The sequence below is a fragment of the Hippocampus comes genome, unplaced genomic scaffold (genome assembly GCF_001891065.2).
Source record: "Hippocampus comes isolate QL1 unplaced genomic scaffold, H_comes_QL1_v1.1 scaffold150, whole genome shotgun sequence".
In the NCBI taxonomy this organism is placed as follows: Eukaryota; Metazoa; Chordata; class Actinopteri; order Syngnathiformes; family Syngnathidae; genus Hippocampus; species Hippocampus comes.
This window is the reverse complement of record NW_017805496.1, coordinates 292,617-319,006: the sequence shown is the minus strand read 5'-3', so window position 1 is coordinate 319,006 and position 26,390 is coordinate 292,617. Positions and strand designations below refer to the sequence as shown.

Genomic DNA, 26,390 nt, shown 5'->3' with positions numbered 1-26,390 from the left:
CTTTCACGCATCCTTTTCTCCATCCCTTCCTTTCTTCCTTCCATTATTTCATACAGCTTTTCTTTCTTCCTTCCTTTTCATACCAACACACAGACGCTTTTCCTTTATTTCTCCCTTTACCCCTGCATCTCTCTGTTTTTATTTCCATCCTTCCATCCATCTATCCTTCCTTCCCTCCTCCCTTCCATCCTTCCTCCAATCCTTTCTTCTTGCTCTTTTGCTTCCTTCCTTAATTTAGGTACTGCATTTAAAAAAAAAGTTTGTTATTGGATACTGCATTCTTCGGGAATGCTTGTCTCAGCATGCACATACCTTCAAATGCATTGCCGTGAATGCCATTTCCAAAAAGCAACACGACTATGCATGCTTGAATGCATATGCAAACCGGGATTAATGTACATACTGACTGACACGTGCATGTCAGCATTGTCACTGTTGCGTTTTGGATTGGCTGTGGTCTCAATGCAAATGCAGAGCACTTTACGCCGAAAGTGTTCAACCATTCGAACACGGAGCATATAAGACACGCGAGGCGTGTCACGTAAACCTCTCCCATGACGTCCGCGCGCACGTGACAACTCGAGCGGGTGAGTCTACGTGCGCGCACGACCGAGTGTGGGCGTTCCGAGTCGCGCGCACGTCTCTTCCCACGTCTTTCCACGCGTGCTCTCGTGATGCTGAGCGCTGATCGGTGCCAAAAGCGCACGGCCGGCTCTCCCACCCGGACTCGCTCACTCATTCAGTGAGAGTCGGACTACCTGCCTCACACTCACACGAGTGGACCTCACCTGAGGGGGGTCCACGATGCGCGCGCACTGCGCGATGATGGCAATATTTGGCGCGCTTTTGCATCTCGTGCGCACTTTTAGGAGCCGCGGGGAGGTGTGAGCTCGCCCTAAACCTACCACCACCACCAAGACCACCACCATGGACTGTCTGCTTCTGATCATTTGGACTCTCCCCTTGCCGCTGGTCGGCTGCGCTCCAGTGCGGCTGCTCTCCACCCTGCTGACCTGGAGCCTCATCAAGGTATTGATTCACATGTGATTGATGTCATTAATGTCAAAAGTTCTCAGAGAGGAACCCCTACAGGGAGTAATTCTTTCCAAGGACCCCGTCATACAATCCTGACAATTCAACATAAAAGTGCATGCACCTCTAAATGCCTCCGACCCCAGTTTAGGAACCTCTAATTTATGTAATTTATGCATCACCTGTTGCTATACCTTTCTGTTTCTGTGCATTTTTTTTTTTATTTGCAGACTCTGCACATATGCTGCACACACGCCTCCATCCACACTGTGTCAGCCAACTACTTCTCTTCCTCTGCTTCTTCTTCCTCCACCGGCCACGGGTTAAATCATGGTGAGTGCTCCACTTGCTGGGCTTGTCCAGCTGGTTTGGCTGGCTACAACCTTACGATGACAAATAGGCCACGCAATGTAAATATGGAGGAAATTTAGCCTCGGATGTGCTTAAAAAAAATACATGGGCTTAAAACTTCATTTGAAGTGCATGCATTCGTGTTTCAATTTGACTCACTGCAGGCTTTTTCATCACAAAAACATAAAAAAAGAAACAGCGTTCACTCTGGTAATGATTTACGGTTTCCAGACTGGAGTAGGGATTTAAAGTAGGGTTTCCAGACAGTCTCAGCAACAAATAACATAACTGATATTGTAAATATTTTATACTTTTACGCGTATCGGGCGAATCTTTCTGGATGACAGTGGCCGAAAGTGAACATAATTTATTCCTGGTCTGTTTAACTCTTATTGAGTAGGGTATAATTTTCTCCCCAGTGTCCAGACACGTATTAATTTGCTTGCTATTTTGAGGTTCAAATTCAAATACGGTCTACTTTAACATGGTTCCACTCAGACTTCTGTGAAAAGTGTACTCAATAACCCAAGCATTTAATTCCGGTGTTCAGTGATTACGTGTCAGTTTTAGGTTAGCTTAGCAATCAGCACGGCTTCTCCATCCTTTCTCATAATGCCTTGGTGAGAACGATACTTGTCAGAAGTGGAGCTTATTCACCACTGTGGCGGCAAATGATGACTGTCTTTCGAGCAACGTGGTTAACCGCACTAGCTAGCCGACTGAAGCCTGTTGCTAGTTAGCTGGTGCGGTATAAGTAGCACCGAGCTTGTGTCTTAATTCTGCACGTATTATATTATTACTTTAAAACATGATACAGTTCATAATGGTTTTAGCACAGTGACAGATTTTGGCTTCCCATTATTTAATTTTGAAAAAACATCCAGTGTGAATTGCACTTGATTTTTAGAAATTCAAATGTAAATATAGGTAATCTTTGCGATGGCTCAAGTACGGAAATGCTTCGAAATACTTCGGAAATTGGCACTGTGGCAGTGTTGGGGTCGAGCAGGTCATGAGGTTCCAAAAAATGTGCTCTGTGCACTCTAGGATTCCCTCTTGGCCACGTTGCCCTGTAGGGACTATTTATGAACTTTGATTTATTGGGGGCTAGGCTGAAAAAGAGGTGGTCTTTTCCCAGTGTTGAAGTGTGAGAGGAAACAGTGAATTTATTTGCCCTGACAGGGATGGTAATTGAAGCTATGAAATATTTGTTTGCTTCCTTCTCCTGTTTGGAACTGTATGTGACATACAGCAAGTGTTATGTGCTGTATGCCCGACGAGTCAGCCGTATGATTGGAGGAGGCGGTAACTCAGTACATTGCCATTCAGCTTAACTAAGATAATATACCACAGCTTACATTTTTTTTCTTTTTGGGAAATACATCAGTTTGATTTATTATCATAACATCTGACAGCCGGAGGCTCAGTTTCACTGTATTTGTTTATGGCAATTACACTTCCTGTCCTTTACCCGATATGTTCTTTGTGTGGGAACATTTTGGAATGAAAAATCTAAATTTGACTTGAAGAACTGTTGCATCCCTGGTATAACTGTAATATAGTCATTGATCAAGCCACCTCATTTTTGTGGTACATTTCTTTCCCCTTGCGGATTCTATCCTGAGTGATTTTCTGTAAAACTCAAAGATTCCTTTTTTTTTTTTTAAATGCACTCTGTCTGAAATGCTTTGAGAATGCCACAAAATGCTGCCAAAGTCCTCTCTAAATAATCATTGGTGCCAAGGAATTTATGTCAATAGTGCCATCTACTGCTGAGGAGGACTTGATTGATTTTTTTTTTCCCTGACTAAGTATTGGTGGCTGGTATCGGCAGCCTCCAAGAATCACCCATCCATCCATTTTCTAATGCGTTTATCCTCACGAGGGTCGCGGGCATGCTGGAGCCTATCCCAGGTGTCTTTGGGCAGTAGGCAGTAGGGGACACCCTGAACTGGTTGCCAGCCAATTCTCGGGCACAAACAACCATCCACGCTCACAATTTAGAGTATTCCATTAACCTGCCATGCATGTTTTTGGAATGTGGGAGGAAACCGGAGTACCCGGAGAAAACCTTCACGAATAACCAATACCTTAAAATGAGATCGGTATTTTGACTCTCCCATACCGAGTAATGATTTATGATTAGTTTGTGATATATTTGGATTTCAAAACTTTAATATCGGCAAATATGAACACTTTGGTAGTTCTTCAATTACTTTTTTCTTTTTTTTTTTTTTTTTTGCTATGCACGTTTTGCTCTTCGCGGGGGATTACGATAATCCTGAAGAGGAAGGTGATTTTATAATTTTTGCATTCAGTATATCTCACTGACACAAAATTTCAATTCACTAATCAACAAAGACATAAATAGGTCAAAAGTCTCTCCCCTGAATTGTTTGCGGGTTGCAATGAGGCCCTTGCTCAAGAGCAAATTGACAGTATCCAGGAAGTACTTTGTAAACTGGGAGTCCTAAAACCCTAATTTTGGGACAAAAAGTTTTTTTTTTTCTTTTCAATCTTGAATGACTCATTTAATGGCTCATGCTGAACCATTGTTCAGTAGCCAAGGCTTCATTAGTTGAAGGTCAGAAGGAGTTGGAGTCTCTCCCTGCGGATTTTAGGCAAAGGGGAAAAAAAAACACGTTCGATTGATCGCTAGTCAATCACAGGACACACAGAAGTGTCAGCAACTAGGGATAAATAGCACCCAGGTGCAAAACTTCCTCAAAGACAAGGACCGCATACAGATCTTTTTTGAACTTTTAAGGGGTACAAAGTCCTGTCACTTGGATTGGATTGTTTTATGGATTCTGCTTTTAGGTCCTTGACACAAATAGTGGGCACACATCTTTTTAGCAGTTCCAAATAGTCCTGTGGGACCTACTGTGTCTGTCTGCATCTTCAAAAGAGGCTGTTTGGGGCTTTCTAACCATTTTTGGGGGCTTTAAGGTATAAATAGCAGTTACGTGAAAAAAAAAAAACACTCAAGAACTAGGACCTTGTACCTTTGTCAGTGGTGTGGCATTCTCACTAGTTTTGTTTTTGTGTCCTTGACTTTTACAATTTAGGAAAATACCTCTTGGTTTTGGCCCTCGAAAAGACAAAGACATTGTATATGACCTCCGGTCCTCTGTCTCCTCTCAGACTACGCATTTGCCACCCCAGTGGAGGTGGATGCTCAGGGACAATACCTGAGCCATGATGTGAGCTGGCGGGGCCGTCGCAGCAGGAGGTCCGCGTCGCGGTCCTCGTCTGTGCACTACCGCCTCTCTGTCTTTGGCCAAGACCTGCACCTGGAGCTGCAGCCGTCCTCGGTGGTTGGCCCGGGCTTCACAGTACAGACGCTGGGCTCGGATGGCATCGCCACAGTCACCAGAAGCGAAGGGTTTCATGACTGTCTCTATCAGGGATTTGTCCGGGATTTGTCGTCCTCCTCGGCGGCCATATCGACGTGCTCTGGGCTGGTAAGTCCGCTCTTGTTGTAATATTTATTCACTGTTCCCTGATGCTTCATAGGACTGGAAGTCCTTGTTGCTCTGTGGCGTTTCGAGTTACGCTGCCAGCTCGTAGCTTGGCATGTGCAATGCAACAGAGGTGATCATGCAAGTCATTAAGTCTCAAGTCTTCAGTCAGTCATGTCAAGTTATTGTGGCAAAAGCGCATCAAATTGAGACACAAGTCGAGTTAGGTCATGACATCGGATAAGCATGTCATCAGTCAAGTTATGCCATCGTCACAAATTCACACAGTAGCCACTTTGCACTCACTATCAGAACTTGCAATAATTAGCTTTACAAAGACATTCACAATCGCATCGTTTTGCTTCCAAACGAGTCTCTGTACCGTCTATTACTTTATTGTTCTCACAAACACATAACCGACATTAAGATTACCTTATGTTTGACCAGTTGTTGGTTAGCTAAACTGCGAGGTCAATGTAGCTTACCTGACTTGGCGGGTTTTATCTCTGAGTTGCAAAACCCGCCCCAGTTCATTCGTCCCTGCTGTAATGGAGAAGCAATAGAGGCCAGGTCACGCGAGACCGAGGCAGAGCCAGGGCCCGAGCCGGTCTGGAACTTGTAATAGAAAAGTGCCTAGAGTGAAGGCTAACAGTTTGGGGGTCAACAAATAGATGGCGAGCAGCCCAAATGTGGCCCGCGCCTATTGAATGCCAGAGGGCTCGTCAGTACTTTCGAAGTGCATCACAAAGACAAAAGTTGAATGAATATTGACATCTCACTCCGTCTCTTTATCCAAGGACGATGGTCTGTGGGTGTGTTGTGTGAGAGTCCATCTCACCCGTGCTTTTATGCAGCTCTCCTGCCAAGAATCTTTGGATTAAGTACAAAATAAGGAGCGACTGCATTGAAGGCTGCTAGAGGGGGGGATTAAGGTGGGATTACAAACAATGCGGCAAAGGAAGAAAGACACATGAGAGGGAAGAAAAGAGGGTGACATCATGAATGGCGAGTGAGAGAGTGCGAGTGAGCGAAAGTGTTGTGCCGGGATAATGTGGAGCCATTGTCCAGCCTTGGAAGCTCCCAGGGAGGTCGTATCGTCTCTTTTGAAAGATGGACTGTTCATGTCAAAGGGCCTTTGGGAGAGCGAAATGGGGTGAGAGCAAACAGAGAGGAGAAAGGAAGAATAAGAGCCTCTCGTCCTTCATGTTGTTGTCTCTTAAAGAGGGGAAGTCAGCTGGGGCTTCTGGACTTGAACCAATGCTGGAGCATTCCGGGTCGGGGGTCAAACAGATGGAAGTGTAGCAAATGAGACGGTATTAAGAGCAGCACTAGATGATGAGGGATTTCATCCCGCAGGGCCTTGTTAATTGCGCATATATCTTAATTACTTTCTGCGTGTCCTTAAAGGCTCGGTACTTGAGTGAAGTGAACTTGTCAGTGGGGCGCTTGCACGGAAAAAAATGACGATTATTCAACACGGCTCGCATGTTGGGCAAAAGAGGTTTTCTCATGTCCGGGTAACTGAACCGTTTGAACCCCAAATCGTCATCAACACTGAGGGGACTGTGTTGCTTAATGGCCATAATTAAAGTTCCTGGTTTGGTGTTTATGCGTTTGGTTACTCACATCCAACGTATTGGTTCAACGATTTGTTCGGAAATTCTAATATGTATATATATATATATATATATAAACTGTATATATAGTTTCAGAGTACGATGGATACAACACGGCATGTACCCCAAGCAGCAGCAGAGATGTACCCCAAGCAGCAGCAGAGACGGTCAGAATCAGCAAGAACAACAGAAGCACACTCTACAACCTCGCAGCATTCACATTTTGTAAAAGTATCCCCAAAAAACACACCAAAAAATGTTTACGTTTTCACCCAATTTAAGTGCTTATTTGACATGAAACTGTTTAAATGCTTGGATGAACGTGATGCCAATTGGTATGGCATTGCAGTGTGAATCCAACCTCTGCCCCCAATGTCCTTTGTTCCACCACCACATTCCCCCTGCTCCCGTCGTTGACACGGTGCCGCAAGTTGCAACTTCCGCCAGGCATTCTTGTACTTTGTAAGATCACAGACACGAACTTAAGAATTACGTCTGCCCTTCACACGCACCCGACTCCCTGTGGTGTGCTGCGGCTTTTCCCACCGCCCCCACGGTGACGCTGCGTGTCGTGTAGTCTTTGAGTGGAGGGACAGTTTACTTCAACTATAAGTGACCATCTAGACTATTTTGAACCATATTTACAGTGTTCGTCCTTCCTGTGTACATATTAATACATACGCCAATTCCAAAAGATGAAGCGCCCTTCATACTACGTTCCCAGAATAATGACAAATTAATTTTTTTTCAATTATTCCCGGAGTCCCTTTTAGATAAAAGTCTCCGAAGCGAGATATTGCCACACCTGAACAGCTGTTGAGGCTGCGCACATATGAGACGAGCCCCTTGCATACTAACAATCTGAGATGTCTTTTTTTTTCAACTTTTAGTGATCGTCACACACAGCATATCAATGCCTCTGCCATCAACAATTATTTCACCTCATTCCTCTGGGCAAAGACTCCCCACTGTGAGACATTGTCAGTTGTGTTTAGCCATACTGCCAATCTAAGCCATCCATTTTCGGATTTTTAGTGTTCGTCCATACATTTAATCCGCTTTCAAAGCCAAATGGTAAAGCAGGTTTCACAGCGCCTTTCTGGGAAATTGTCTCTACTGTCATGCCTCGGCTGCACCGGGAAGCCAGCGCGAAAGGGGTTGCAACAATTGGCTTTGACGTAGAGGTGCGGGCACTGATTGTCGGGTGTTCAACTTTGTAATGGCTGGTTACGCCATCTTCCGAAGTCGTGTCGGATGCAGAATGTCACCTGTGTATACCGAGTTTAACACCCTAGATTTACAGCCCACATCCCTTCAATGTTGAAAAGCCCCTTTTGCGCTGGTGTCGGCATTTGAAGTGGATCCTAAATGCAGGCTCAACCTTTAACCTTGAATGCAGCAATTTATTGAGTATAAAACTGGCTTCTGTTTTGTGCTTTGAAGAGGAACAGGGACAATTGCTTAGAACACAAAGAAGGAGTTCGCAGAAAGTCTCTGGAATTATTTGGTCACATCTGTACCTTCCACACAAAACCACCTTGGATTGATTTTGTGGAAGGGGCCAGGTATTTCAACATTTATGAGTGACTTTTTGATGGGTGGGGCAAGAACCCATCGTCTACCCCCGTTGGGTTCATGTGACACATCAGTGAATGATCTCTGGCCAGCATTCGGCCCATTTGTACCTGTCCACTTTGCGTAGAGGCCAACAAATTGGACCGTCCCCCTTCTCTCAGGACCGGAGCCAGTCCCTGGTGGTCTGCATTCTGACAGTGATGTAGTGCCCACTGTTAGATGCCAGCTTGAGAGGAGGAAGATGGAGAGGGGGAGTGCGTGGTTGGGTTTCTTGAATGGCTGAGGGATGCTGTGTGTTTGTGTGTGTCCTTTGTCGTCTTTCTCACATAAGACTAATGGGCGGTGTGGAGGACTTCAAGTGGATGCAAACTGAAGCCATACATCAAAATCTGACTCACTAGTGTTGCCTTCACATCAACTGCAGTCGTACAAAAATGGGATTTGTTTGCCATGTGGTTAAATAAAGTGCGGAACTTCTTTTTTTTACTCTACAGACATTTTTCCCTGGCAAAAGCATGTGCCTTTTGTAGTGCCCATTCAGGAGACGCTCCAAAGTTACAAAGTCGGCAATAGTCACTCAAAAAACTCAAATGCTAACATTATTTTAGCCTTTTGCTGTATTCCACAGTCTCAGAAGTCTCCTTGTGGTGTTTGCTGAAGCAAAATAAGCGAATAACTGATCAAGATGATGCAGAGCAAAGTCTGGATCACTATGAGCAAGGGTGAAAGTCAACATTTGATCAGAAAATCATATATAAGCCATTCATTTTTAAGGGTTGTGTTGTAAGATGAGTTTGAAATGACATTAAAAGTAGTGATAGGGAAATGAAGCTTCAAATTTGCTTCATGAACCAGTTGTATTTTTTTTTTTACTCCTCTAAATGGCACTGGTGACTTAAAGAAAGTGTTTTAAGAAATGACGAGTCAGTGTGCTTTCAGCCCCATGTTAAACACCGAATGCCATCTCGAGGGCTCAAGAAACATCATAACTGGTTCATGAATCATTTTAAAGCTTCATTTTCCCCTCACTATTTAAAGTGTTCTGGTCCCACAATTTGGGGCATTTATATGGTTTAATAGAACTAATTATTATTAATTATTATGAATGAATATTAATTATTTTTCTCTCACGATATCGCAAATTGGTGGGTCTGGATAAAGAGTGGTTCACTCGACTCCCGATGAGGATCCCACTGAGATGGCATTGTCACCCACGGAGAGGAGCGTCAACACACCCTCTGTCGCCCCTACTTCATTATCCTATTTTGGGCCACAAGGACCTAACCCTTAAGGTTCCATACAAATGGAAATGACTATCAATGCACTCTGACTGTTCCAGTTTTACACGCAGGACTGGAAGTAACGTTGCAATTGTGATGCTAATGACGTCACAGAGTCACCCTAATGACGATTAGCATCGCAATGCTGCTCAATAAATAGTAAAACAACACATTACAGACATTATGTAACTTGAATCCATTTCGGAAATTCATGTTTAATTTATATATCTTGAAATTTGATTGTTAACATCTGTCATATTACAGTGAGTAGTGTGAGCAGCCAGGACACATGCATGTCTTTTTTAGCTGCTAGCTTAGCTTCTTTAACTATTATTCGTAACCTGTAATTATTGTTGACTAATACGTACAGTATTATGCTTTACTGTAGGTTTGATGTCTACAATAAATGATGTGTTAGGTTTGTGCCCAGCATACATTTTGGAATTTTGGCCACGAAGAAAACTCTAATTTGGTTTCATTGGATCGTATTGCATTTATTTGATTATTTTCTGTCAACATACTCGCGCACCGCTGCCGGTCTCCTTGCTCTTCTAAATATAATATTACCACCTTGTGCTTCTTCCTCTTACAAGACCCATAATTCTTCTGGTCACATGACTCCCCGCAGATGTGCAGTAATCACTGGTTTAGGGCTTCTGGCCACTGGGCTCCCCCTGGCCCCCGCCCTCCCCCCTTGTCTTTATGGCGTGTAAGCACTTAGTCATTTGCGTCATAATATCATGGTACGGAAACCTTAAAAGAAGTTTATGAAAAAAGCCAGTTTAGGATATTCAGTGAGCTGGCTTGTGCATGAACAAGATGACATTATTGACCAGGCAAACTGATGCGCATTCATCATCTCGTCAATAGTTTTCGAATGCAGTTTTCCTTTGCCTTACTCATTGCCGAATCGTCACATCTAGTCCAGACTCATTTACTCGAAGACCCTTTGATGTGTAGAAGAAAGAGAGCTAAAAAGTTTAACCACTAACTTTTGACGTTTTAACTGACAGTTTTCCCGGTTGAAAGTCACTAATTTCACCTTTGTACGTTGGCAAATGAAACGAAACGCGACGCACAGCAAAGACGGCTGATACGGCGTGTGATATATTAGGCTTCAAATGGCTAATCCTTTTGAAGAAAAGTCACATAGCACCGCTTGAGGGCAAGGGAAACTTTCCGAGCAACGATGACAGCGATATCGCTTGACGCCGTTGTAAAAACTTCAGATGGGGATGAAGAGATGAGCAAAGCGAAGGTGACTGATAAAAGCGTCCTGACCTCTCCTCTCTGTCCTTACCGCTCAGCTTTGATTCCTATTTTAAGACTCCGCCGCATTGATTGGATGTCGACTGTTGAATTCATGTTCAATGTGCTCTTGACTAGTGAAGAACTTGATGTTATATAAACACTTTCCCTTCAGATAGATATATTGTCATATATTTCATATGCATGATCATCGTCTATTTCCTGAATAAATCGCTCATGGCTGACTCTGTCTGGAAAAGAACCTTGTTCATTCACAACGCGTGTGTGTGTGTGTGTGTGTGTGTGTGTGTGTGTGTGTGTGTGTGTGTGTGCGTGTGCGCGCGTGTGTATGTGTGTCCATGCGCGCGCCTGTGCTGTCAAACCAGAGCGTGTAATGCATCCGCGTGAAATGTAGGCTAGAGGAAGTTTACGTTCCACACAAATTAGAACGACTCAGGCTCAAAGCGTCCGCTCCACAGCGAGCCCAGTCGTGTTTTGACAACACCAGCTTCTCTTTTGTCGGTCGTCTGTTTATTTTGCAACCTGCTAGTCGACTGTGTCCCACACACACACACACACACACACACACACACACACACACACACACACACACACACACACACACACACACACACTTAGATACCCAAACACGCTCACTCACACCAAGGCCAAAGGCCAGTGGGTCAGTGGGTTGATGTGTGTGTTTACGTCTTACAGTGTGTGTTGGCAATTCTGATGGGAATTAGTGGCTCTAGACAATGAATTGCTGACCCAGCAGCCCTAAATTTAACTAATTACCTCTGCCAAAAGCAGAAGCGCAAAGCAACGCGCTGGAGTAGGCGATATGGCCTTGAATGTACATTTTTCACAATAATTTGATTTCTAATTTGAATTGTTTCCCCTTTTGACCTCTAGAGAAAGCAAATGACGATGACATTCTGAAAAGTGTGTGCTTGCTTTTTTCTGTCTTCTGTCTTGTTTCCCAAACTTTGTTTTTTTTCATGACGGTATTAACTTCCAGAAAGCTTTTTTTTCCTTTATAGATAATAAGATAATAAATCCTTCCTTTTGGGAAAAATGTAAAGCAAAACATAGTCCTTAACAACTGAAATGAGCTTTCTCACTCTCTTTTCTGAGTTAAACAGCTGAGGCAAAGCCACCTCGCCAAAATATTTGCGACTTGGAAACACATACCTTGGGTCAAAAGCGTGGAAAGGTGTTTTTGCATTGTCAAAAGGGGATTGACTCCATAATAATTTCCACTGGGCTTCTTTCTCAAGGCCGGCACGGTGGGCGACCGGTTAACATGTTTGCCTCACAGCTGGGATAGGCTCCAGCACGCCCGTGACCCTTGTGAGGGTAAGCGGATCAGAAAATGGATAGATGGATGGATACCCCTCAAGTTATCTGTTTCTTACTGGGTTTTAAAATCCTGTCAATTAATTTATTGGTGGAGCTCACTGATAGTGTGCATTGTGTCTGTCTCCCAGTCAGGTTTGATCCGCGTGTCTGAACACGAGTACTTGATCTCGCCTCTGCCTCAACATCTGGCCCAACGTCACAACTACAGTGCACCCGACGGACACCAGCCGCACGTCGTTTACAAACGCTCCGCCGAACACGTGGTCCGCCAACAAGCCGGCGAGCCGTCGGGTCTCGGAACATCCACACAACGCCAGGTCCAACGACCGCACCAGGACCATCCTCAACACCAGGACGACCAAAACGGGCACACAGAAAGGCAGCATTTCTGTGGGCGCCGCAAGCAATGTATGTAAGGGAACTTCATTTCCTTCTACTTGTAAATTATAATATAATATTTTGGTCTCATTGATGTACACCAAAGATTCTAACAGGGGGTTGTCGACTTTTTATACCTGCCGTAAGACAAGGAAAAGCAGCTTTATTTATTTCGCGCATTTCATGTACAAGGGAGCTCAATGTGCTTCACACAGTTAAATTGTCAACATTCAAAGGCATTTACAAATCAGAATATTTAAAGATATTTTTGTAAAAAGTTGACTAAAATGAGTAATTACTAAAACAACATACAGTGCAAGAACAGGATTTTGAAAAAAATGATAGAAATGCCTTGAAGACCTGAAACATAGGTATGGGGGCGCTTTGTTTACAACCTGTATTTAAAAGTATTTACACTTTGCGCAAGTGTCAGTTCTGTTGGCATCTTATACCATTTGCCTGCAGCATAACAACTAAATGCTGATTCACCGTGCTTGCTTTGAACTTTGAATTTTACTGACCAACTTTGCCTTCCCTTTCCTTCCCATACCCTCATTCCTACACTGCCTTGCCGACAGTGTTCTGGTAGGATCAGGTTGGGCTTTTAGGTCAGGTCACAGTAGGTTTGGTGTAGGGCTCGGTCAACCTACCTACCCACTGACCCATATACTCTTCAATGCTTTGTCAGGCCACTGTTGCCTTGCTGAACCGTATAGAAATACAATTGACCCTCATTATACATATTAAATTAGCCTGAAAAAGAAAGACAATAACGCTGCACGGTCCATGAAGGCATGCTTAGTGTAGAATAACACCTACAACGGACATGGCGACCCTAAATACTCTTCTGGTTGACTGGACCACAATGCTTCTCGTATTCACAGACACTCCCAAGCCTCCCACTGAGGACCCTTTCCTGATGCCAGATGAGTTCGACATGCCCGACGACGAGGGCCCAGGAAGGCCAAGGCGGTCCCCGATTGACTCCAACCGGGTTGGGGGTCTGAATGTGGAGACCCTGGTGGTGGCGGACAGGAAGATGCTGGAGAAACACGGCCGGGAGAACGTCACCACCTACGTCCTCACCGTCATGAACATGGTCAGTGTCAAAAAGGGAAGGCAGTTGGGGGCCTTAAGCATCATTTGTCATGTTTCGACCAAATAATAAAGACTGGACTGTGTTAACCCTTTCATGCACTCTGTAACCTGATGAGTCCACCGTAGTAACCGCTGTCCCCGAAAGGGTTAAAGCAACTGGTGTCCTAATGGAAGATGGTACAAGTTAGATAATTCGGGACCATTAACCATGGAAACTATCTACCATGACACGGCTTTTCTGCAACTCACTATTCCTGACTCTCCCTTACGACATTGCGACCTACCGCTCTTACTTTACTCTGCCTGCCTGCCTGCCTATCTACCTGCAAACTACCCCCCTACCTAGATCGGATATTTTGGGACCATTTACATTGGAAATGCAGAGAAATGCGGATCTTACCAAACTGAACCATACCGCTTGGTGAAAATGAAACGGGACGATTTTTTTTCCATTGGTCTGTCTGGCTTAGATGGACAGACAAGTGGCAATATGACCAAGTACTTTGTTAACATTTTGTCTGTCTCCCAGTCATAGGACCATTGACTTTGGTGAATTTTACCACTGACAGAACGTCATTTCATCTTACAGTAGGATCAGACCCAAAGAATGCCAACCGTTACTCCCCTATGGGTTGGACCATACACATTCTCAAGCTCTGCCTTACGTGTTCAAAAAATGTGGTTTCGCAGCGCTTTCAGTGGCGCCGGTGGCTTCTTACCATTCTCCTAAATGCAGCACTCGTTCAATCCCATGAGTGCATCAATGACAAAGACTTTCCACATTTTTGTCTATGGTTCATGCTGTGTGTATTGGGCCGTGACGACATGCAACCAGGCACACACAGGGTGGTAACTGATTTTAGAGTTGGCTCATTTGTTGAGTTAACAGCCACTTTTAGTGCTCTTTTTTTCCCCCCTTCAGGTTTCCAGTCTTTTCAAAGACGGCACCATCGGGACAGACATCAACATTGTGGTAGTTAGCTTATTGCTACTGGAACAGGACCCGGTGAGTGAACTGGCTGGTAGTGTCACTCTGCAAATATACAGTAATTGTAGGCTAGGGACCAAACTCTGCTGTGAATGGCTTCAATAAGGGTGCTCGCGGGCACCAGGTAGCCCCCAAGGGACACATAGGTAGCCCGTGGCCCTGTTCTAAAAAAATAGCTCACCGGTGATGGGACAATTGTGATCTCCCAAGAATGTTGTAGTAGTAGTTATTTGGAAAAGTGAACATTGGCAGATATTTCTCAAAGTAAAATGATGCAAATCAATATGCATCTGTTTCCTAATTATGATGAAAAATCATTAACATGATGAATGTCTTCACTTAAATGAATATATTTAATTGCTAATTATAGTATATTATAACCACAGACCTACTGGTATGGATTTTCTTGAACCTGATGCTGAGTCCGATATTTGTCAAAATACATTTCCGACAACCGATTGATCAGCTGACTAATTAAAAAAACAAACAAACAAGAAAATTGAGTAGATAGATAAAATAACTTTTTTTTGCTCCGTTAACGCTGGTTCTTTTTTTTTTTTTTTTTTTTTTTTAGATGTTTCCCTTCAACACACCTAAACACACCTAATTCAAATGATCACGATAATAGATAGAAAAAAAGAACAACAAATAGTTTTTCCGTGAATGGCGATTATTCAGGGGATCAAACTATTTTAGAAAATTAGTTTTATTTATCATTATTATTATTATTATTATTATTATTATTATTTTTTACAAGATTCAACTTATGTATTTCTGCTCCAACAACAGCTTGGCCTGACCATCAATCACCACGCTGACCAGTCGCTCAACAGCTTCTGCCAGTGGCAGTCAGGCCTGGTGGGCAAGAGCGGTAAGCGGCACGACCACGCCGTCCTCCTCACCGGGCTGGACATCTGCTCCTGGAAGAACGAGCCCTGCGACACCCTGGGTAAGGCAGCCGGCCAAGACCAACTTCCCGTTCTCCGTTTTTGGTTTGTTTTTACCCTTGAAGGTCTCGACCACCACTTTCTGCTGCTCTGCAAACACGAGGTTGTTAGGTTTAGCTACCACGAGCGAGTTGCTGACTCGCTCCTGTTGACGCGTGGATAGCAGGATTTCTACAGGTGCTTCACACTCTTAAAGTTTGACTTTGAAATGTCGCACGTTCAAGAGTTGAGATGTGCTCGGCGTTTAAATCACATACTTTTGCCATACTCTCAACAGAGGTGAAGTCAGCTCCAAATATAAATGCTTTTCAATCTACGTTAAAAAAAAATAGATTTTTTTTCTTGCCCCTACCATATGATGCATGACTAAGGTCTTTTAACCTTGTGCTTGTAAATACATTTAAATTGTGTCAATGTGCATTCTATTACTAATTTTAGGAAGATACCTTTGTTGTCATTGCTTTGTCTTTGAATGTCTTCAGCTGTTTTGTTTGTAAATTTTTTGCAGGAAGTCTTGTGCTTTGGTTGTGTGAAGCACATTGAGTTATCTTGTAGATGCAATGTGCTATATTAATAACGTTGTCTAGCCTGGCCTATTGAGCCACGTTTGGTGTTGCAAGTTCGGATTTCAAGCCAGAGTAGGTAATGTTTTCACGCCAAGGTTAGGGATTCAAATTGGTGTTTCAAGCTAAAAGAGGATTTTCACATTTGGTTTTCAAGCCACGGATAGGGTTTTGAGTCAGTGTTTCAAGCGAAGGCGGGGGTTTCAAAAGAGATTTTACAGCCAATGTTAGGGTTTGAAGACAGTGTTAGGGTTTTTGGGCTTTCAAGCCAGAATTAGCATTTCCAGTCACAGTTTTAGGGTTTCCATCCATCCTTCCATTTCCTCCACTATTTTTTTCTTGATTAGGGTCGTGGTTGTACTGGAACCTCTCCCAGTTGACTTTGGGTGAGGCGGCAGGGTACACCCTGGATTGGATGCCAGCCAATCACAGCAGTTAGGGTTTCAAGTTATTCAACTCGCCATTCGGTTTGGGCTTTCAAGCTAGGGTTAGGTTTTCAAGTCAGGGTTATAGTTTCAAATTAGGTTCAAGCTCGAAAAAAAAAAAGAATAACAGAAAAAAAAATGCATCACCGCTCTATGTGCTTGTTGCGTCTTTATTTAATGTACCACCTTTTATAGGGCCTTGGTAGAGCATCGGTTCACAAATCTGGCATGGCATCAAGTGGCACTCGGTCGGGACCAGACCAGGATTTAGTCCTTTCTTTTTTTGCCTTTTCCGTGGCTACCCCCCAGAGACGGATGGATGGACGAATGGAGTGACCTCGGGTAATTGCTGGAAAGTCTGAACCGTCCTACCCAGGGAGTCTCCCATGTCTGCTTCGAAGTCATTTGGGTTCAGACTGCGGTCCGAGGCACATTTTCATTCCTGTTATTTTGGTTTGGATCAAACTAAAACGTCTCCACTGACTAAGCAAGGTGGATGTCGAAGTACCCCTTGAGGAACACGCATGCCCCCGATGCCTGTTTATAAAGAAGGCTTAGAAAACATTCTAAACAGTAAAGTTTAACCAACCCCAGCTTCACAGATCAACACAAAGTTTGGCAGACATGTCCATGATAATATATTGGGAAGAACCAAAAAAATACAAGGATCCGTGCTTGAAAACTTTTTCAACCAGCAAATCTGGGGAATTTCAGGGCTGCGATAAACTCAGACGAGGGAACTTGCCCAAAATTTGGCAGCAGTCGAAAGTAAGAATTCAAGCCAGCTGGGAGACGCTCAATTGGGAAGCTTTTTTTTTTAACCCTTTCAAGGACAGCGGTCACGACAATGGACAGCTGATTATGTTATCAGGTGCCAAGTTATCATTATTGGTGCATGAAAGGGTTAATCGGGGTGCAGCATCAGTGTCTAAGTTTGACCATCATTCACCATAAAAATGGTGTCTGAAGACCTGTTCATCACCTTGTGGAGCTGAAATCGATACTGCTTTGCTTCGTCTTCATTCCGAGTCATTCTTCTGTCCTCAGGTTTTGCTCCAATCAGCGGCATGTGCAGCAAGTACAGGAGCTGCACCATCAACGAGGACACGGGACTGGGCTTGGCGTTCACCATCGCTCACGAGTCCGGACACAAGTACGTCCGTCGCGCCTCACAGTCACGACGTTGAAGCAACCAAGTGGCAGAAATTGCGATCGTAAACTGGAAGCAGATGAAGCCTCCGTGTTATCGACCGAAAGGGGCCTCAAAACGTCACACGCGGAGACACAAACGCGCTTTGACCTGCCAACATTATGTCCAAATTCGACTGCTGGAGAGAATAGCCCAGGGCGGACGCCGCTCTGTTTGTGTTTGTGTTTCCATCGAGACATACGTTTGATTGGTTGAATTGACATTGTTTTGGTTTTTTTGGGTTTTTTATTTTATTTTATACGGTTAAACGCGTTTGCTTGCCTGGCACTCGCCCAACACAAACCTTGAACGTGTTTTCTCCTGTTCATCACCAGGCTGCTTCAGTGTCAAAAAAGCATGAAAGCATGTTGAGTCATGAGATCAATTGGAGCAGAAACGCAATATTGTAATGCAACGAATCTAGCGAAAACCTCACAATTTTGTAAGGGTAGGGTATCAAGACCAGCTGTGAAAAGCATTTAATGGATGCCCAGCCCTCATTTTTTTAATGCCTACATTAGAAGGTGAAAACCTGAAAAAAATGTGAAATGACTCTCATTTGTCCATCCATATCAAAAGCCAAATTGAAAACCCATACTGAGACTTGACACCCTATCCCTAGTTTAAAGCTTTCATTTGAAACCCAAATTTGTCTTGAAAATCTAATGCGCATCCAAACTTACATTTGTAACTTAAAAAATTTGCTTGAAACTACAACATGAAACGTCATCCATTGTTTTAAAACCTAACCGTCTTCAAAACTCTCGTGTGCTTGAGACCCTAACTTGGAACCGTCATTTGAAATCCGTACCCTAACTTGAAACCCTAATTTGAATCCCGAATTTGAAACTCTTAAACCCTAATGGGAAACCCTATCTTGATACCCGTTGTTTGTTGGGGTTTTTTTTTTGCTTCAGTTTCGGGATGATACATGACGGTGAGGGCAACCCCTGTCGCAAAACCGAGGGCAACATCATGTCCCCCACCCTCGCCGGTAACAACGGAGTCTTCTCTTGGTCCATCTGCAGCCGCCAGTATCTCAACCGGTTCCTAGGGTAAGCATCGTTGCGATCCCACCATTTGCTTGGATGGTTTTGTCATTTGTAACTGTGATGCCCGATGGCGCGTCCATCCAGAACCACTCAGGCGTCCTGTCTGGTGGACGAGCCCAAGCAGATCGGTCAATACAAATATCCTGAGAAGCTTCCCGGGCAGCTGTATGATGCTGACACGCAGTGCAAGTGGCAATTTGGCTCCAAGGCAAAGTTATGCCGCCTTGACTTTGTTAAGGTAAGACTGTAAAAATCTTTTTCAACTTTTGTAGACTTCTAGTCATTTCTCTACTCAACCTTTAAAAAGGGGCTTGGTGGTTTTTTTATCGAAGGCATCTCATCAGTGAACGAAGCAGTCTAACCAGTCTCAATTTTTCATATTTTAGTCTTTTAAGGGTTCATGTGCTACCTATACTTGAGTCTTTGGTCTGCTGTGGGATTTTATACCTCTTTAGCGCTTCCATTCCCCGAATAAACTCCTGACAATCACTTCCATCCAGACATTGCTAAACTTCGTCTTTAGTGAACTTCATTAGTCATTAACCATCGATCATTGGTCATTCCGACAAGTATTCTTGTCTTAAAGCCTCTGATTGTTTTTGTCTTCAGAAGGAACTCGTCTTTACCGGGGGAAAAAAATCCTTAACCCTTTCTTTCGACCAATAATGATAACCTGCAGCCATAAGCAGAATTCTGGCTAGTCCCCGACCAAATTCCTTAAAACTAAATCCAGACCTTTCAACCTTTTCCTCTCCAGTCCCCAAGAGAAATTCTCTGAAACCAGGTCAAGTATTTTCTGAATGTCACCTCATGTAAAGTTGAACTTATCTCTGTACTAACTCGATACTGTTTGATGGTCTCCGGGTCTGGAGTAAGATTCTAGGCTCTCTTCTTCTATTTCCTGAGACAAATCTTTTGAACTTCACCTCAAGCCTTTCCCACACTCGCCTCACTCTTTGCATTGCATGAAAAACAACATCTATAGAATAGTCCTGGACCTCTTACGGACCGGAACTGTCCCACATCAACAAGTCTTTGATACCATTAGGAAACCCCAATAATGAACACCCCTGTCATACAGGATCCAAGTACTGTTGTCCTCACAGCATCAGTGATGTCCTACTAAATGAGCACTTTATTAATTGCCCTGATCTTTGTCAAATAGCGCAGGAAAACCCCCTGTGTTTTACTCCTGGTTTAAATTCCCTCAATGGGCAGAGCCCTTCGACGCCAGTCGAGCACTGTGGGCGAGGTGAAGTCTTTATGTTCGCTGTTATTCACATGGAAATGCTGCTTGAGTCTCTGACCGCTGGGAAATAGACTCAGACAAATGCTATAGCTAGCGGATTAACGCTCAACGCTTCATTGGGGCTATTGGGGCCGTTTCACAGGGTGTTGACGAGATCGTGACCTGTTAGAAGAGGGTTTCTTCATTGAAAATGAGGGCGGCAAGGTGAAAACCATAAAAACGGTTTGCCTTTTGTGTGATGCACAGCGACTTTGATGCTAACCCTCGCTTTCAAGCCAAAAGTGGTTTCAAACATTAATCCTAACTTTCGACCCTCAACCTATCTTGAAAACCTTGAATTGAAACTATTTTGAAACTGTAACCCAGGCTTGAAACCTTACCACTTGTTAAAAACCCCAACCCATGCTTAAAACCCCAATTTGAAGCTCTAAGCCTTGTTTGCAAGCCAAACCCATACCTAAAACCCTAATTCAAGGCCCTAAACTTTGTTTGAAAATACAAGCCAGGCTCGAAACCCTAATTTGAAACCCTAACCCATTCTGGAAGGCTCATTCACCCCGGCCCTCCGTCCCGGCCGCTTCCACGGGCTGGCTGCCAGCGCCGGCAGCCTGTCTCCCGATGCGAGGCTCTCCCTCTGTGCTCACTCACTCGCTCCGTTTCTGTATTGTTGGGTCAGATGACACACACAATTATAGCCCGTTTCATTAAAGAAGCGCACTGATTAGGTTTGACGTGCAGGCTTTTTTTAGGGGAGGCTCATTGTCGGGCTTATGGTGCAGGGGTCCACCACGGGCCCGACAATGAGCCTCCCTTCTGACGCTGGCGGGGAGCAGCTGATGCTCACTCAGCAGTGGTGGCAAGTAATGAAGTACAAATACATTTTTTACTGTAGTAAATGAGATTTTTCTGTTCTTTCTTTGAGTATCGATTCTTCGGATGATTCTTAATTTTCACTCCCTACATTTGAAAACAGAGTGAGATCTTGAGACTTGAAAAAAAGATTTTTTTGGGGGGTCCAAATGGGCATAATTGATATTTATAATTCATTTTTCCTTTGCACTTAAGTACATTTCAGATTTCGTAGTTTCCACCTCTGCCACTCAAGGAAAAGAACAAATAGTCATGGTGGACTAGATTTCACCGCATCCAGTCCTCTCTTGTGTTTGGTGTCTCATCTGGCAGGACATCTGCAAGTCGCTGTGGTGTCACCGCACGGGCCATCGATGTGAGACCAAGTTCATGCCTGCCGCCGAGGGCACCAGCTGCGGCCCCGACATGGTGAGTAGACGCGCTCCATAATTAACACCGGATAGACTGCCAGGGAAAATGTATTTATTTGATTGAGTTTTAATCATTTCATTCATTATAATCCCATGAAGGGAAGTTGAATTGACACGCCCTGAAGTCTCCATTTTTTATACACAGGCTGAAGGAAGAGAAAATTGATTTATTTGTATTGTCTTCTGTCAGTGGTGTTGGCGCGGCCAGTGTGTCAAATATGGGGAGCACGGCCCCAAGGCGGTCCATGGCCAGTGGTCGCCTTGGTCCCAGTGGTCGGAATGTTCAAGGACATGCGGAGGTGGGGTCATGTACAGGGAGCACTCCTGCACCAGTCCACGGTAAACATGCACACACACAGACACACTATAGACGGCAGTCATCATGTTGTCATCACCCTTGCAAACGGGGCTGCTCCCACATAAATTAAAAAAAAAAAAAAAAAAAAACGTAAAATAAAACAGCTTTTATTTATTTATTTATTTTCATCTGTTTTTGGAACACCTGAATCTAGGGACTGCCAGGTTGCTGTCAACACACACACACACACACACACACACACATAGAGTCAGCTGACAGTCCAGACAGCAAGAAAATCTCTCCCCATGCTCCAGACAAGGGTGGGGCAAAACCTCTTCAAAAGTGAGCTTTTTGCGCCGAGAGCTGCCAACGTCCCGCATGGCTGCTCGCTCGCACAAACGTAATGCCGCACATCCCACAGTGCCCGACATCTCTGTAAGTCCCTCTTAACTCGCACGGGGGAAGCAGTCATTTTGTAACGCACTGTTTGCTCCTTTCCAAGGACATTGGAGCCTTGCAGACTTGACTTATCCGAATTTTGTGTTTTATAGCGAGTCATCATATTTCACCGCCAAGCTATGGCCACATGCAATGCCAAAACCCAAAAGGCTTTAAGATATAGCATCACCCATACTGTAAGTCAAGTATGTGCTTACATTTTGGTAGCGATGAGACATAGTTTTTTTCTGACTACTTTGTCTTTGAAAGATCCATGGAAATGAGGAAAGATGAGCCAGCAATGGCTGCGTCAAACCAAAATGGGAGACTTGCGATTTGGTTTACAGCAAATTCTCCTGAGAATTTTTTGGGGTCAACTCATGAGAGAGATACCTCCCAAATTTCATGATCCGCTTAGCTTTTGGGGTATGAATTTTCCAAAAAAATTGCAGGGAGTGCTACCGAGCCAATTTACAGGAGTCATGCCTGCTTGCTTATACGACTGATTTACTCCGTGTTGTACAACCGTGGGGGATAGCTAGATAGATGGTGGAATTAATTGCCGGGGTTTGGCTCTTCGGGCTCTTGGCCGATGAACATGAAGCAACAGTCAAGACAAATTTTATGGCTGGCAGCACTTTTTTTTTTTTTCTCTTGCATTTGTGTTTCGTCAAGCAAATACAGTTTTTTTTTAAAATTGAAACAGTTGGCAGGTGGGTTCAAGGCTAAGTATGGCCGGTAATGATCGCTTGAGGGGCGCAATATTTCTGTTGGATTTGTTTAGACTTGATACACACACATATATATATAACCACTCGGAAATATTCTCATTCCCATCCCATTAAAAAGTATATATTTTAAAAAAATGATCAACTGACTGTGAGAGAGAGAGAGAGAGAGAGAGAGAGAGAGAGAGAGAGCTTGCTAGCTAGACAGACAGGTGGCTAGCTAGCTAGCTTGAGAGAGAGAGAGAGAGAGAGAGAGAGAGAGAGAGAGAGAGAGAGAGAGAGAGAGAGAGAGACAGCTAGCTAGCTAGCTAGATAAAGCAACGCACCTTTATTTATATAGTGCATTTCATACACAAGGTGCTTCACATAGTTTAAAATGCAGCATTCAGAAATGCTTTACAATGCCTTAATCGTAGATGTAGGAAAAGGCATAGTTTTAACATTTAACATTGAAAAGCATTTATATAATAGCAACATTGAAAAGTAAGTAAAAGAATTATAAATCTATTCCAAAAACAAAAACACAAGTAAAAGTAGAAGATAAAGATGTCTCGACAAAATATGATATGAGCACAAGAACGTCTTAATAGGCTAATGAACAGTTTTTGGTTTTTTTTCTCCAGTACATCACAAAGTTTTCACCAGGCGGAGGGCTCCTTTACAAACACACAACGAGGTCAGTTTAAATATTTGGACCGTTCACTTCACTGGGCTGATCAGCGCTTGCTTAACAGCCAGGCAGACACGGGCGCACCAGGCCCGTCTCCTAATCCCTCCCGCCGGGGGATCAAAGATGTTTTCTGCTCATATGATACATGTTACGCATACGCCACGTTCGGCTGAGCAAGAAGGGCCCACAGAGGAGGCCCTTCGCAAGCCGGCTAGCTGTCTGGTTCATTTATCATTCCTGCGGCAGAGAGAGAGGCTTGCAACAGCTTCTGCAACTATGAATGTTATGGGGTCAGTGGGACATTGGAGGTAAGTTGTCCAAACCTTAAAGGGAACATACTTCATTTTAGATTTTGGGTTTTTTTTTCACAATGCAAAACAGTTCCTGGGTAAGTTAAATGATCAGGATAATTTTCAGGTCGATCACAGTGAGCAAGCGGTGTGCGTATGTACTCGTTCAAACACGTTACTACAACTGCATGGAAGGCATGCCATGTTGGATGTAACTCGACTGGATGTAGCGGTATTTCCCCCCTCCTGCATAACTTTGCGTTCAAAACTTGGATCAGTCTGGAAGAATCCAGCACCAATAGCCACAGTGCGCTGGAATGACCCAGATGAGCAGAAAGGGATGTTAATCGGGCTTCAAGTCAGCCCTCAGGTCATTCAGAAGCTCCAAAATTCCATTTCTGAATAGACGATATGTCGCAATCATGTTTGGGTGGTATTTTTCCCATATTTCAAAAACCTTAAATGTTTATCTCAGTTGCATCTCAGCGAGTCACTGTGCCGTGGCGAACTCATTCAACTGTGTTTGCATCTGTGTGTGATTGTCCCGCTGTTAATCTCAGTGATTAATTTGGCAGCGCCCCTCTCCTCCTAATCAGACCACAACCAGATGGATTAGCCTGAATCTATTTACCTCTCGCCAATGTCATTCACACCCCACATGCGGCTTCAAATTGTCAGCTTTGCGTGTCCTATCAAAATGACACTAAAACCAGCACAAAGTCTGTAAACGTATCGGCACGACTCCATCGACTCAACATGCATCCACTTACAACAACAAAAACGGGCAAGAAGGGTCGAGGTTTTTCGAGTACGGCGCAGACAAGGCATCTCTTGGCTAGGCGGACACCACAAATGCCTGCTATCAGACGTCTTCGGCACTGGAAATCAAAACCAAGAAGATGTCATTTCGGCTATCGGTGAAATGAGGAATGCTAATGCTAAAAGCAATGCTAACAACAAAGCCGTGTGCATCTGTTAACTGTGTGTTTGAGAATTCTTGTCGCAACTTGAAGGGCAAAGTCTTTGTCGAGTCTGCCTAATTATTGTGTTCTCTTCATCTTGTGAAAGGATTTCAACCCCATCGAGCCACTTTTGAATTTATCTTTGAACTTGACCCCCTGAAGACTTTTTTGCCTCAGTGCCGCGGCCAAGGTTATCTTCATCGAGCGTCTTCTTCTGGGAGTTCGGCAGATTAAAGCCCTTGTAGTAGCTGCTCCAAAGGTGGAAAATGAATTTTGCTTCCCCCCACGTCCTCCACCTGCTTCCCCCTACCCCGCGTAGCACCTGCCAGATCAAACGCGGTCTACCCTAATCCCGGCCAACAAGCCCGAGCGATTAGGGTCACAATCTTGACCTGGTTTTGAGCGTGCACATTTTGTCACACAGTCGATGTAAAGAGGGAGGTAAAGCCTGAGTGGTGCTTGATTTGGAGCCACAGACTCTCCTTCAGGAAAGTCCTCCAGGTGAAGACCAGACATTAGCTCCTCCTGTTGCTAGGCAGATTTAAGTGGAGCTTTAATGCTTCAGTCCATTTTAATGGAACTCTTGTACGTTTCACTCTTCTTTTTTTTTTTTTTTTTTTTGGACAGGTGTTGACACAGCAAACAAAATCGTATAAGGGTTACGGTTAACTCAACTGGGATTCACGTAAAGCTGAAGGATAACTATTCAAAATGCGTCACCATAAACCACATGATGGCACACTCATTAGACTGTTGGCCACAAGGACATTAACAGGAAGTAACGTTATTTATCTTTCCATTTATCTCTATTTAGCGCAGCAACAATAAACACTATTTACAGGCTCCAAAGGTCATTTTCAGCCTCTACAAACCGCAGGTTAGATCGTTTGGAAAAGGTGTAGAAGAACTCTGTTTTACACCAAGTGGTGCTGCAAATGTGTTCGTTGATCATTTGCCTGCACTCAAGAGAGTGCGTCTTGGTTCACAGCGTTTGGGGAAAGTTAACATTTACTATCAGCAGCTCCATTTAAATAATTCGAAATTGTCAGGGGCTTTCTTGACTCTGAACTTTTTCAATTTCCCTTTCTCAGTGACATGAGAATTTAATTCCTGGTTACTGGTTTTGAGCTCCACCTAGTCAAAATAAATGTCATCCCACTCAACTGATATGCATCACTTGAGTGGGATGCTTTTTAAGCTAAGATAAGAAAAAATACTTTGTGTGTAAGGGACAATTGTCTCTAACGAATGACCCCTTCATGCAATCAGTCCTTTAAATCGAGGTTGCAGTGTAGTTTAGAAATATAACAATAAGATTAAGAAAACCTTTATTCGTCTCTCAATGGAGAAATTCCCAATTTACAGCAGCCAAGTTATGAAAGGAAGAAAGTAGAAGAACAGAAAGTATCGGAGCTGCTGTAAAGGCAGCCAATCTCGCGGCGCCATCTTGAAGTCATTCATTTCAAGTCATAGATTTCATTTCATGTTTTTGAGGATGCAACACACATTCCAAGTAGGGTTGAGGTCAGGGTCTGCTGGTGACCACACCGTGAGTTTTGGAGCAAGGCTGCTTTAGCGTAGGGGTGTCGATGCGGAAGGGAGGTTGTCAGTCCAACCAAACAATCTGGCTCGTGTCTTGTTTTGGAAGCACGATGATGACAGTTGGGATGCTATCAAATGATCACGGCGGAATTCCTCGAGGCAAACTGCACTTGAGTACGCTGTGTAAGCATATGGGCGGCCATTTGTGATTATCTGCAGTAATAAGGTGAAGATTGTGACGATGGCGATCCCCACAAGCTCCCTTTCACTCCCAATAGGACACTCGGAACACCATTCCATCACTCCTCCGTTAAATGGAATCCAGGATGATATTGCTTCCCCCCACCCCACCAACACACACACACACA

The 26,390-nt window shown here is 44.0% G+C and overlaps 1 protein-coding gene across 1 annotated transcript in view; it reads left to right on the top strand.

The window, feature by feature from the left end:
* Window positions 1–599: 599 nt before the first annotated feature.
* Window positions 600–26,390, top strand: part of adamts18 (ADAM metallopeptidase with thrombospondin type 1 motif, 18) — a 55,419-nt gene continuing 29,628 nt past the window's right edge. The window contains 12 exon segments of the mRNA XM_019876316.1: window positions 600–1,029; window positions 1,263–1,365; window positions 4,528–4,847; window positions 12,054–12,333; window positions 13,188–13,402; window positions 14,324–14,407; window positions 15,179–15,338; window positions 17,372–17,477; window positions 18,431–18,568; window positions 18,650–18,803; window positions 20,997–21,092; window positions 21,285–21,433. Coding sequence (XP_019731875.1) covers window positions 928–1,029; window positions 1,263–1,365; window positions 4,528–4,847; window positions 12,054–12,333; window positions 13,188–13,402; window positions 14,324–14,407; window positions 15,179–15,338; window positions 17,372–17,477; window positions 18,431–18,568; window positions 18,650–18,803; window positions 20,997–21,092; window positions 21,285–21,433 — 1,907 coding nt within the window. The 5' untranslated portion in view covers window positions 600–927.